This window comes from Eubalaena glacialis, chromosome 2, assembly GCF_028564815.1.
Source record: "Eubalaena glacialis isolate mEubGla1 chromosome 2, mEubGla1.1.hap2.+ XY, whole genome shotgun sequence".
In the NCBI taxonomy this organism is placed as follows: domain Eukaryota; kingdom Metazoa; phylum Chordata; class Mammalia; order Artiodactyla; family Balaenidae; genus Eubalaena; species Eubalaena glacialis.
In genome coordinates this window covers 146,861,553-146,875,538 of record NC_083717.1, presented here as the reverse complement: position 1 = coordinate 146,875,538, position 13,986 = coordinate 146,861,553, and the positions used below count along the sequence as shown (strand labels likewise).

At 38.9% G+C, this 13,986-nt stretch overlaps 1 protein-coding gene across 4 annotated transcripts in view; it reads right to left on the bottom strand.

Moving 5' to 3' along the window:
- Positions 1–10,332: 10,332 nt before the first annotated feature.
- Positions 10,333–13,986, bottom strand: part of FRMD6 (FERM domain containing 6) — a 73,917-nt gene continuing 70,263 nt past the window's right edge. For all 4 annotated transcript variants that reach the window (XM_061182545.1, XM_061182548.1, XM_061182547.1 and 1 more), the window contains exons 13-14: positions 13,017–13,108; positions 10,333–11,029 (exon numbers count right to left, since the gene is read on the bottom strand). In XM_061182545.1, the coding sequence (XP_061038528.1) occupies positions 10,745–11,029; positions 13,017–13,108 (377 nt within the window). In that variant the 3' untranslated portion in view covers positions 10,333–10,744. The remainder of the gene's footprint in view (positions 11,030–13,016; positions 13,109–13,986) is intronic.

The window sequence follows — 13,986 nt, the reverse complement described above, 5'->3', positions numbered from 1 at the left end:
TATCTCCTTAAAAAGAATTAAAAAGGAATTTTAAAGTAATACATTTACATAATTTGACAGTCCAATGTACTATAAAGCCTCTAACAAAAAATAGCCCCTCCTTCGCTCCCTAAATGCTAATACTTTCACCTCTTGAGGTGGTTTTAGAAGAAAAATATTTACCTTCGTATTTCTAAGTAACATTCTTAGAATATATGTATGCTGCTTTTCCAATTTGGAATATTATCATGTCAACTTCCTATCATGGAAGATAAGGAGAAAGCACTTTTACACACATTCACTCTGTCCCACCACCCCACCTAGAATCTCCCTCTCCTCCCAATAGTTATGTCACATTTTTGGTTAAATCAATATTATACAATGTTTACTTTATGTTTATGCAAGTGTTAATTGTTAAGCCAGTTGTAGAATATTATGATGATATATTTTTCTTCAATATTTTTTTCTCAGAGTTAATTTCCTTTTTGTTTGCTCAGTTATTCTATATGTGTATCAAATTTTCCCACATTCCTCACAGAACTATGAAGCCCCTCTCAATATCCTGTTCTACTTGGTCAAATACACTGAGTGTGCCATCAGCTTTATTTTCCCTCTGGAGACGCCTCTCCTAGAACCCTCCATTTTCCTGTTTCTACATGGACTGCCTGCTCCCTGAGTCTGCTGTATGGCTGACAACCTATGCCTTCCCTTTGCTTCTCTCCTGTGCTGGGTCCCATGTTTCCTGGATCTCACATCTATCTTCCTCTTAATTGACTCACTCCCCCATCCTGTGGGAGCACATCCTTCAGTAGCTTTCCGAGTATGAAGATATGGGAGATAAACTTTAAAAGACTTTAATGTCTTTATTGTACTTTCATACTTGATTAATTTATTCTACAATTCTAGGTTGAAAAACATTTCCCTCAATTTTTAAAGTATTGTTCATTGTCTTCCAGTTTCCTGTGTTGAAAACACTAATTCCATTTTGTGTCCTGATTCTTATATATGACTATTTTCTTTTTCTCTCTCTTGTTCTCTCCTTCCCCCTTTCTCCCTCCCTCCCTTCCTTCCTTCCATCCATCTTTCTTTCCATCCTTTTTCTAAAAAAATCTATAATGTGTGGGGGCAGAGAGTATATGGGAAATCTCTGTACCTTCCCCGTAATTTTTCTGTTAACCTAAAACTGCCCCTCCCCACTCCCCAAATAAAGTCTTAAAAAAAACTCAACCAGGGGTTAGGGAGGGAATATATGGACGTTTTTAGGATCTTTTCTTTATCCCTAGTTTTTAAAATGTTATGATGATATGTTCCTGGATTGGTCTTTATTACTTATTTTATGGGCATTCTTTGCATTTTTTCCAGTTTGGAAATGCATATCTTTCAGTTCTGAAAATTTTTCTTGTAAGATTTTCCCTTCATTTCATGTATGTACATAAGCTATCTATTGGTATGTATGCATGTATGTTAACATCTACCATTGCTGTTTTTGTTCTGCATTCTGAGAAATTTACTTTATCTTCCAACTTCCCCATTGGAACATTTATCTTGGCTATCATATTTTGAAGAGCTCTTGTAATTCTCTACATCTCTATCCATATAGCAGTCTTCTCCAATTGTCTGAGTACACTATTTTCTATCTCTCTGAGAATATTAACAATAGGTTGTTTTTTCCAAAGTTTTTTTTTTACTCCCTGCGATATTTCTGTTTTTTCTAAGAAGAATATGGACTTAAAACAAACAAAAGAAGGTAAGTCCCCTTTCCTACCTTGCCTTTAATCACTCTCCTCTTCAGAGTTACCCATAGTTTAGTTTGTTATATGTCCTTCAAGGTCATTTTTCATGCACTTGCTTATATTTAAACATACACATATAATTACATACCTTGTTTTTTTTTGTGCTACACTAATGTGCTGCATTGTGCCTTTGTTTTCGTACTTAACAGCATATGCTGAAGATCTTTTAATGTCTGTACATCTAAACTACTTATTATTTTAACCTGCTGCATACTATGCCAAAATAAGATTGTGCCAGTATTTACTTGACATTTAGATCTTATTACATGTTTCTCTTTTCAAATCAATACTCAAGTCTTATTTTAAAATATGTTTTTATTTCTGTAGGATAAGCATCTAGAAATAAATGGCTGGGTTGTAAGTCAGCTTTATTCAAAATTGTCCTATAATGCTAGTTTATACTCCTGTAAAAAATTATGAAAGAATCTATTTCTTCACAGTTGTACAAACACTGGATATTATCAATTGTTTTATTTTTTTGCCGATTTGGTTGGCCAATTTGCCAATAGGCAAAAAAAAAAAAAAAATCTTAATGGTACATTAATGTTGGTTTACTTTGTTACTGGTGAAGTTGAACAGCTTTTCAAGTATTTATTAGCTGTTTTTCAAAATTTCTCCTTCTGTGAATTGCCCAATAATATTTTCCCCCATATTTCTACTGTGTTGTTTGTATTTTTCTTATTGATTTATAGAAGCTCTTATATACTATAGATACCAATTATTTGTTTGTTTTAAAAGTTGCAGATATTTTCCCCCTGTGTGTCTCCTACCTTTAGGTGACATCTACTTTTAGACAGTATACAGGAAAGTTTAAAAAATTTTTTTGTACTCAAATTTATCAACTTTTTTTTTGTGACTTGTGACTATAGTGTTTACTTTAGGAAATGCTTCCCCCCACCCCAAGTTTATAAATACATTTTTCTCCACTGCCCTCTACTTTTATAGTTAAATTTTTTAATGTTTAGCTCTTTAATTAACTTATTTCGTGAATGATACAAAGTTGATTCTAATTTTATTTTTCAAAAGAAACAAGCTAATTTTTCTTGCACTAACTGCTGAATAATCCACTCTTCCCCCTATGATTTGAGATGCCACCTATTTCATATACTATGTTCCTTTTTATATGTTGGTCCACTTCTGGCCTCTTTGTCTATTACATTGTTCTTGATCAGGACTGGCAAACCACAGCCTGTGGGCTAAATCCAGCCTGCTGCCTGTTTTGTAAATTAAGTTTTACTGGAACACAGCCACGCTCATTTGTTTACATATTGTCCATGGCTGCTTTCACACTACAATGGCAGAGTTGAGAAGTTGCAACACAGACCACATGGCCCACAAAGCCTAAAGTAGTTATTTGGCTGTTTACAGAAAAAAGTTGCCAATCCTTGCATCAGCATTATCAATAACAGGACTTCTATAGTGTGTTTTGCAGCTGGAAAAGTAAATATGATCTTGCTGGGTCTATATTTCAAAAAATTCTTCACTATTCCTTGTAAATGTCTTTGGGTGAATTTTACATTTAATTGATTGTTGATATGGTTGGGTTTAAATGTACCAGCTTTCTATTTGTTTTTTACTTGTCCTACTACTTCTTTGTCCCTTTTATCCTATTTGTCTGCCTTCTTTTGGGTTTAGTAATTTTTATTATTCTATTTTATCTCTCATGCTTTTATTTTAGTGGTTGCTTTAGAGTTTATAGGATATGCCTTTAGGCTATCATAATCCATCTTTAAATAATATTATACCACTTCAAATATAGTATAAGAAACTTACAACAGTATACTTTCATTCTTCTTTCCTGGTCTTTTTGCTATTATGATCATACAATTTACCTTTTACATATGTTATAAACCCCATAACACATTGTTTTTAATTTTGCCTTAAATGGTCAATTATTTTTTAAATTTTCAATTAGCAATTATTTTCAATTACCTTTTTAGATCTAAAATATGAAAAAAAATTGTGTTTTATATTTACCCATGTACTTACCATTTCTGGGGGCTCTTCAGTGCCTGAAAGACTTCTGTTAACATTTCTTGTGCAGATCTGCTGGTGTTGAATTCTTTCAGCTACTGTAAGCCTGAAAAAATTTTAATTTCACCTTTGTTTTTGAAAGAGACTTTTGCTGGGTACAGAATTCTAACTTGACAATACTTTTCTTTCAAAATTGAAAAAGGCTTACTTTTTACACTTTGTTAGGCAGGACCAGAACAACCTTTAGTCTTGGAAAATACCCTTCTGAGTACTTTACGAGATGCCCCATGTATCACAAGGTTTTTTCACTCTCGCTGGTGGGAACACAAACTATTTCTGGCCCTATGTAAGCTCCGGGGATGGTTTTGCCCCTTTTTCGTGGTTCTCTTCCCAACCCCAGGTGCTTTCCTCAGATGTACACGCTGATTAAGTGCTCAGCTGAAAACTTGAGGGGAACCTTCTGCAGCTCTCCAGAGCACGTGCTCTCCTTCTCCCCGCCCCCTGCTCTGTGCAGCTCTCTCTTCTCTGGTACTCTGTCCCTTGAACTCTAGTTACCTTGGCATCCCCAAATTCTCCACTCTGCCTTCTCAGGGAGACCACTCCTCCCTCCTTTTGGCCTGGAAACGCTCTCCAGGCAGTAAGCTGGGGCAGTGATAAGGCTCATCTATTTCTCTCCTTTTGGGGTTTACACTACTGCATTACCTGTTGTTGAATGTATAAAAAACATTTTCATGCATTTTTTTGGGTTTTAAGCTGTTTAAGGTGAGAGGGTAAAACTGGTTCCGATTACCCCCTCATGGTTAAAATGTTTCATTTGGGATTTTGATTGGAACTGATGGGAAAAATTGACACACTATTGAGTCTTTCCTTTCAGGAACATGGTGTATTTATTTAGGCCTTCTTTTAATTTCCCCAGTGGATTTTATGGTCTTCCACATTTATATTGATGTTGCATTTAAAGGTCCCAGTATAGGCTCCTTATATTCTCTCTTATAGCACCTTATTTATACCCTGTAGCAAATCAGGGATAGAATCTAAGACCCTGGGGCTTCTGCTTTGCCGGGAAGTTCTTACACGGATCCACTTCCTCCCATCCCTGTAGATCAGAAGGAGAGGGCCTCTGACTTGATCTTAGGTGTTGGCTTCATTCCAGCTGACTCTTTCATGATGGCAGAGCAGGGCTGAGCAGCTCTGAACTAGGGCCTGGGGTGTGCATGAGAAAACACTAGAAGTACCCTTCGTGGAACCCCAAGGTAGAAACTAGCTTAAAGCTGCTTCATTTTGGCATGGTTTGCCTGAAGCTTTGTTTCCACGTTTATGTATAGCTGGGTATGAATGTACTCTGAGAAGAACCTGAAGACTGAACTATTGGTCTACTGGGGGGCGCTATCTCCATGTGGTTGTGGGGTCACTCCATCTACCTTATTTATACACTGGGCCTCTTCTTTGATAGATGATTACTAATGCACAGAAAAAAAATCATCTCTAATAATCTCTCTGGGATAAACAGGCATTTGTGGGCTAGTTAGGGATGTGTATTCTAAATATTAAACAACCAATTTAGGAGCAAACTTGGAACATAATTCCTTCCTAAGCTGGGAGAAATCCACCTCTTGCCATAATGACAGTAATAAATTGAAGAGACCTTAACTGACGACAGTTGACACCAGATGGGTAAACGCCCACCCTAAGTAATGAGTTGGTTAATTATACCAGCGCCATGTTTATAGACCTTCGATTAATCTCTTGAGAGTATATAACTCCATCACCTACAATGGCTCATAGCATCTAAGCAGGACTTTTCAGAGCTCAGGCTCCTCCATTAAGTCAAAATGTATGTCTTAAGAATCAAAGGGTTGGGTGGAATTTAGCTTACTGTTTTCATTACACCTCTGTGTGGGGATCAACTTGTATAAAGCATCAGAGAAATGATGAGGCAAACCAAACAGCGACAGGGAGATTTTAAAATATTTTACTGGTACTCACATAACCGCCACCCCCATACTTAGCCAAACTTGGCCATATTTATGTAACACCCAGGTCTCTAGTATGTGGGTGCATTCAGACTTTCTGAAACAGTGAGTTCAGTGCCTCACTCTCTGACAGCTATGTTGGCGAAAAGAAAACAATGCCACTCTCACAAAATGCAATACACCTGGACACTCTGGAGACCCAACCCATCCCACGTGTGGATCACTCTAGTTCAGGAGCAGATAACTGGTTGGTCCATATTGCTTGGGCTCACCTATAGACCACTAGGTTATAACCCTGATGCACATAAGCATCACTTGCAGAACTTTTACTAGCACCATGCCTACCGCAGACCAAATAGATCAGCAGCTCTGGTCTGGGCCCCAGGCATTGTTCTCTAGGTCATTCTAATGTGCAGCCAGGGCTGAGAACCACTGCTGGAGACTAGAGTAGTTGAAGCCATTGTGCCAATTTTCAAAGTATTCATGCAGAGTATATTTTAATTCATAATATAAAGCAGTAATGAACTCTTTAGTTCTCTCAAGATTATTGCCAAGTATGGCAAAATTGCCTATTTCTCCAGTTTTTAGCTTTGGAGGTGACAACGGTGTGAGTGTGTATGTCTGTGAGACAATCCTGCTATTCTGCTTCCTACATAGCTTTTGCATCTTTTCCTTTTCCTCCCTGCTGCCACATCCTTAGTTCAAATCGTCATCTCTCTAGTCTTGCTGCTCCCTCCCCACCCCTACCTGCACCGTTCCCATTATTTCTCTCAAACTCCAAACACATCTTTCTTCTTATAACCCTCTTCAATGGCTCCCTGCTGTCCAGACACTCTGTATCTTCACCTGGACATCCAAAGCCTCTCCTGAGTAGGCTGGGGGGATCATTACTTGAACCAAAGGGTCCCTCACAGGTCCTGAATGAGCACTGTTGTCCCCAGCTTCTAAGCCCCTGCCTGGACAGCTTGTACCTCAGCCATCCTGCCGGAAGTCCCCATTCAAGGCTCTTCTGAATAAAACCTTCTCTGATCTTGCCAACTCCCACTCCCAGCTTCTAGGTCTTCACTGCCTGTGTCAAAGCAACATCTGATTATGCCTTGTGTGTGTCTGGCAGATAGTGGGTGCTCCAAAAAAAATAGTGTGTGAACAAATAAACTCCATTTATCACAGTATCAAAATTGTAAGTTTGTCTTTCCTATTAGATACTCAGCTTTCTCTGAGAACACTGGGTAACATGGTGTATGTAGTAGAAAAAGCAAAGCTTTTGGAGACGAATTTATGTTGAAAACTCTGCTCTATCACTTACTAGTGACAGGATCTTGGGCAAATTGAACTGCTTCCTCAGCTGCAAAATGAGGGTGACGACACCTTGAAGGGCTGTGAGGATTAGCCGTGACTTGTATGGTACCAGACACATAGTAGGTGCCCATATATTTCCTCCCCTTGCCTCCAACTGACACAACTTACCAGATACTCTGCAAAATTCATGAACAACACCCTGCTAGAAGCTTCTGCTTTGTATCTTATGCTTCCAAATGACCAAATGACTCAATTCTATAAAAGTTAAATGTTTGTTAGAAGACTTGAGAACCCTCTTCTCTCCCACCCTAGTCATCAAGGGCATATTACACCCATTACCTTATTTAATCCCCAACAGTCCTTTGAATTATTCCTGTTTTACAGCCGAGAAAGCTGGAGCAAAGACAAGACAATGGATTCTCCTTTAGGAGCAGAGCTGGGCTTTTCAGAATCCTGACTGTTGACTCTAAGTTCTGGGCTCTATACTTTATGCCATGTTGCTCTCACATTTGGTCTTGTGAATGCATGCTTTTAAATGCAATCACTCATTTTTCTGAAATTAGAACCAATATTCCAATAATGTCTGTTGAATGGGTAAAAGTTAAAGTAGCTATTTTAATTTAAAAAATGAAAAATACTATTATATTTTAAGAAGGAGAGTCCTTTCAGCCCCATACTTTGGGACTGAATAGTGGCTGACTGCCACACCCTCTCAGACTGAGCCTCTTGGAGCCTTGGTTCCTTCATCCCTAGCTTGAGAAGAATAATAGTACCTGCTTTATGGGAATACAAGGATTCAATGAGTTAACACATGAGCTTCTATCACACGTGGAGCAGGATGGGGCACATGGCAGGGCTCAGCATCAGCTATTAGCATCATCTCCACAAGGGCCATTTTGCTCAGAATTCTACCAGGTTGTCCTTTAATGTGCTCTATTATAGGAAAGAAGAACAAAAAGAGAACATTCACTCTTGCGTAACTGAGAACTCAAGTTAAAAAAGGCACTTCAAAGACAAATAAAAAGTAACTTTATTGACTGCTAATCTTACCATGAAATTCCTATAAGAATAATTACAAAATAATGCAGTTTTTTTTTTTTCCACACACTTTTGGTATCATCTTGATATGATGATCCTTTCACAGAAAGGATTATTTACAGTTTATGTAGATATAAAGTTCATTGTTGCAAATACAAATGTAGATGTATAGAGGCAATATATACCAAATTGGTATACTGACTAGCAATGGATATTAACAAATGCAGAATAAATAACAGCTTTATACTTCTCCTTTTTTATTTTTAAAACAATTTCCAAATACAAAAATGTAGATATTCAAAATGGATTTTCACATACATATATATAATTCTGCTGCAAACAGTGGATCAAAAAGCAAAAATGTCCTTAGCACATTTCATTTTTGAAAACCCACGAGACTATTCATAAATGCAATTAGAAAGAGGGTGTGCAAAACCACCAACGATGCTGGAAAAACCCTAAAGACCTGATTCTGTTTGAAGTAGAGAGGAAATAAAGTATAAAGCACTATGTACTTAATTAAATATGTTTTTTCTTAATGTTTAAACAAGAAACACTAGGAGCTAAGGAAATGTACCACATTATGAGCTGGGCTCTTTAGAGTCAAACTTCATCAGGGTTTGTCTCTTAAGCATCTGTAAGAAATGGTGGATTATTTAATGACATAAGTAAAATAGTCATTAGATGATCCTTTCATACTTTCATCCTTTTATACAAAGATTGAGATACTTTTATACATTCGGATACCTGAAACTTTGGTTCTTTCAAACATTTCATAAAAGCAAAATCATTTCATGACTATAGAATGTCATAGAATTTTTTTCCTTTTAAAGTGTCAAGTTAGGCCAATTTGACCAGGCTTGTGTGTACACACTGCCCTGTCACGTCCACGGGGGGTGGGGGGGGGGGGCGTGCGCGGGACAGTACAGGTGGAGTTTGTTCTCGTTCTCCATGTGTTTGTAATACTGACTCTCATCCATGGGGAACACTGCAGGTGCTGCTGTACCCTAAGTCTATTTCTTTGTTACCTGAAAACTTAATTTTGTATAAAAATATGACCGTTTCTTTAGAAAATAATATAGTTTTTTTTTTAATAAAACCTGGTAGATAGAAAAAATGGTATATCAAAATATGGTAAACAAATGTTGTAAAATATGACATCATTAAAAACATCTCATAGAAAGACATTGTGCTAAAGTACTTTCCTGAAGTGTGAACAACACTGTTACTGTACATCTAAAGGTTACTAAGTTCAATCTCCTGACTTGGTTTCATTATATATCCTAACAGCAGGGGCAGTAACTGTCTTAAAAATAGTTCTTTCTCAAACACTAACATTTTCTGTATACTTGAAAATTAACGAAAAAGACATCTTCTGGATCGGTGGTTTTCAATCCTGTTACATACTAGCTCCATCTGGAAACTTTAAAAGAAAAGGCAATTCCACCTGAGTCTCACTGCAAGAGACTGATTTAATTCATCCAAGGTGGGACCCAGACACTGTTAGTTTTTTAAAGCTCCCCAGATAATTCTATGATGCAACCAGGGTTGAGAACTATGGCAAAAGACACATGAGAAAACAGTCGTTCTTAACTCTGTATCTAACAACTGATTGTCTGTAGGCATCATTCATTTGATGACGTATCCTCTGTACCAAACAAGAAAGACCATATATACGAGATAGTCATGGGAGCCAAAATGAAAAGTTAGTAAGGTTTAAATACATATAAACACACACAGTCCCATATATTTACATATGTATAACATGTAGGTATAGTTAGGGTATTTTGGTTAAGCAGAAACCAGCATGACCATACTTTGCTCTTGATTTAAAAAAAAAAAAATCCACCAAGTACAGACATATTTTAAGACATTTCCATAATTTTAACAGAAACTGGTTTTGGAAACTCCACAAAATTCATTATGGCATGAACACAACCGATCCGTTACTTGGACAAGGGGCTCAGCTGAGTCCTAGAGCTTTCTGGAAGAGCAGGAGGATGACGTGGCACTGACCAGGTGTGAAGGAGTCACAAGGCATCACGGCATGCACGGTCTTTTGGTTATTGCTTGACTCACATCTTCTTGGCCCTGGGCTGCCCTTCTGGTGGAGGCATCTTTGGCGTGCTGGATTTTGACTGCTTTGTTCGTGTTCACTTTCGTACAGCCCCAGTGGGGTGGCAATGGCTATGAGTAGGTGACGGTCTCTCTATCAAAAAATGAGAGCCTCTTCTCTCTCTCTTCCCTCCAACCACCGGCATTTTATGAGGGAGTGGTAAAAAAAAAAAAAATGTACAAGCAAACAAAGGAACCCAACAACATCTTTCACACGATAAAAAAAAAAAGTGTTCTTACACGTAACTGAACTGGGAAACAAAACAATGAACAAACACACCACAGTTGGATATTCTGAAGGCTTGGTAACCAGTAAAGCACATTTCCTTCCAAAGGATCAGTGAACTTTTGGGCACTTGTCTTGGTATACATTCTCTGTAGTCCTTTCACTTCTGTGTAATACTTAAAGTGCAACTGTCCCTCAGCTTTTATTTCTGTCACAAATATTATAAAGAAAGAGCTATGTTTGGGGTGAAGAAAATATGGCACAAGTAATAGGTAAAGAAAGAACCCATGGCTTTCACAGCCTCTAGCGAACAGCAGGCTGTCTGTACAGCTGCACATAGACGTCCTTTATACAACAAACTCTGGAACTTCATCATGGGTGAGATCCAGAGAAAAGTATTTGCTGGTTCTTTTGACTGGAAAAGCATCTTGGATGTTGACACACTGCTGAGCCAAGCAGCTGCTGCAATAGAGGCCTTCCTCATCCAGTTCATGGCCGCACCCAAAGGTATAACTCTGAGCAGTGTCCTGACACAGCCCCGCAATGCGCAAGAAGTCTTTCTGATACAGTCTGATGTCATCGAGGCTCAAGCTATGTCGATCGGTGGAGGTCTTTGGTTTTCGACATATAGTCTACAAGACAAGAGAAGGTTGAAACAACTTTAAGAGCATAGACTAAAGCGAAAGTTTAGCACCATTTGCCTTGTACAGAGAGAAGCTGCAAAATCATAAAAGGTTAAGGAATCCTTATATGTTAGGAAGTGGTTTCCAATCTGTGGTTTGTGGGCCCTGAGGCCCTGTGGGGCAAAGCGCCACTCCCACCACCACCAATAATAGCAGCTAGCTTTTACTGAGCCCTCATTATGTGCTAGACCCTAGAACTCATTTAATCTTCCCATCAGTCTGTGAGCCAGGTGCTATTATTCTCCCCACTCTACAGATGGATAACCCAAGGCACAGAGAAGTCAGTGCAATGTGAATCCAACTGTCTCTAGCATCTCAGAAGCCAAGCAGTTATCTTAAAATCAGGTTGCAGAGGTAAAGATACTGTTTCTCGGTCTTTCCATGAGGATATGGCAATTCAGCACGGCAACACTCTCATGCTGAGGTCTGTTATTCTTTTAATAAGAAATGGGAAAACAAACCAATTATTACTCAAGAAACACAGTTTGAAAAACTATTTTTTCAAAAGCCAGAATTCTCGGGTAGAAAAATAACATGAAGTGCTCTTGGTATAGCAAATGTTGGGAGACAGCCCCAGGACAAAGAGGTGGCTCCCGAACACTGCAAGAGGTCACACTCTGACAAATGCTCCACACAGCAGGTAGCAGACTTTTAGAATTCATTATCTCAAGAGGTGGTTCCAGCTGAAAATATAAGTAGGTTAAAAAATGGTTCCAATAATTACATGAATGGAAGATCCTTAATGGTTACTTAATGAAACGAGGCATTACAGTTCTAATCTACTTTTGCGGCTGAAACCACAAAGGCCAGCCTTGTTAGAATAAGATATCACTTTTGCTGGAGGCAAAAGTACCAGGAAGAAAAGGACAGAGCCTGAGCTCAACAACATTTTACTTGGAAGGGTCAGGTCTGAGAGCCTCCTGAAGATGACAATCCTTGTACTGATGTCTTCTGAGGCTCCACCGAAATTTCACATAGAATTCATCAGGTCATCGCCAGAAAGCATCAAGGCAGGCACACGAATGCTCTTCCCATCTGGTAGATGTGGAAGCTGATCCTTCGCGGTGCCCCACAAACGTTCATGTACAGTAAGAGCTAACGCTGACTGGCAGGGCTGGTGTGCAAACCCAGTCAGTTTGACCCTGGAGCTTGTAATCCTAATCATCGTGCTACATGTACTGCAATAAATATCACTCATTGGAGCTTCCAGAAGAATATTTAATAAAATGTCACGTTCACATTATGGGTACTTAAATGGAAAAGAAAAAAAGGACAAATGAGAAAAAAGGGAAGAAAGAGAGAAAAATATAGGAGGCAAAGATTGCCAGAATGCAAGAGAAAGAAAGAAAAGAGGAACACACGTAGAAGGAAGAAAACAAAAGAGACAGAGAACACCCAAGTGCTTCCCTGGAGACAGAGGTGAATATCAGCAGTAGATTATATCTAAATGCTGCAATGGTGTATTTTAATTTATCTATATCTTCTGATAGTTTAATAGTCTAACCAGTGATCATGGGTTATCAAATGCTCTAGCTTAGCATAGTTTGAAAATTCAATCTGAATGGAATAATTAGAGTGTGGAAACATTTCTACCACAACACACCTGACGAGAAAATTACTCTCCCAGTTGTTGAGATCAACACATACATACACACACCAGAATTAACCTGAAGCCTGAAGACTAGAGGCTTCCCACCCACATAAAGTATGAAACAAAGTACATAGTTTATCCAAATAAAAACCCAACTCAAAGATAAACAGAACTAGAAAATAAATGGACATAAATTCAGACTAAAACTAGAATGTATGTATCTACTAGGAATCATTTCATTAAGGTTTTAAATTTCTGCTCATTTATGTAATTATAAATGTAAGTCCCTATTTAAAATTTTCTATAACTTCAGCTGCTGATTTAAAATTTCAATCCCTTCCATACCTGTGGAAGAGAATCGGTACTCTGGCCTCGAAGTTTGACCACCGTCTCTGAGGAGCTGGAGGTGGAAGAACCAATTTCTTTCACAATCAACCCTAAAGTGAAACGCAGAGGAAAACCAGTGAAGACTTCAAATTATTCATCCCTCTTGCCACTCATCTGACATATACTGCTACCAAGAAGGAAAGGGCAAATATTAACCACTGCCCACAAATCTCACTGTGGCCCTTTGGAGGCAGACGACCAGGGGGGATCACATTCTCTCCTTGTGCTGCAGTGAACAGGAGGAGTGAGATACATGTGGGGTTCGAGCACAGGATGGAGGTTAGAAACTGCATTTCCTAAAATAAACTTTTAATTAAGCTATTTATGATGCAGTTAGGAATGAACACAAAGGCTGAAGGTGCAAAGCAATCTCTTTACTGTATCTCCTAAAGCTCCCCCACTCTCCACACAACACTGACTTTGAATTTAACCTGGACACAGCCTCTAGGTCTGGTTCTACTTAGACGAGCAGTGGGTAAGTGCGGGGCTCGGGCCTCCTCTGGAGTCACACAGATCTGGGTGGGAACTGGGTTCAGGTAAGTTAAGGAGCTGTGTGTCCTGGCCAGTGTGTGTGTGTCCTTGTGTCTGTCTACTCCTCTTATAAATGGCGCTGAGCCTAGTACCCATCCAACTAAAGAGCAAACGCTCACAAAGGGCTAGGTCCAGGGCCAGCATATGGAACACACTGTGTTCCGGAGGCTCCTCTTGGCCGACGGGGATACCGTGGCACAGGCCTTCTGCAGCAGATCCCACCGGTGAGACACCAAAATGGGAGGCCACGGTGAGAAGTCAGTTCTGGGGCTCTGAGGTCAACGGAGCTCCCTGTCACCTTTTGAATCAACTTTTGAGTCAATCTTCACAGGAAGAAGATGTGGACTAGTGCACTGGTTGAAACTGGGTATGGTTCCTTTTGAATTTCCTTGTAAAT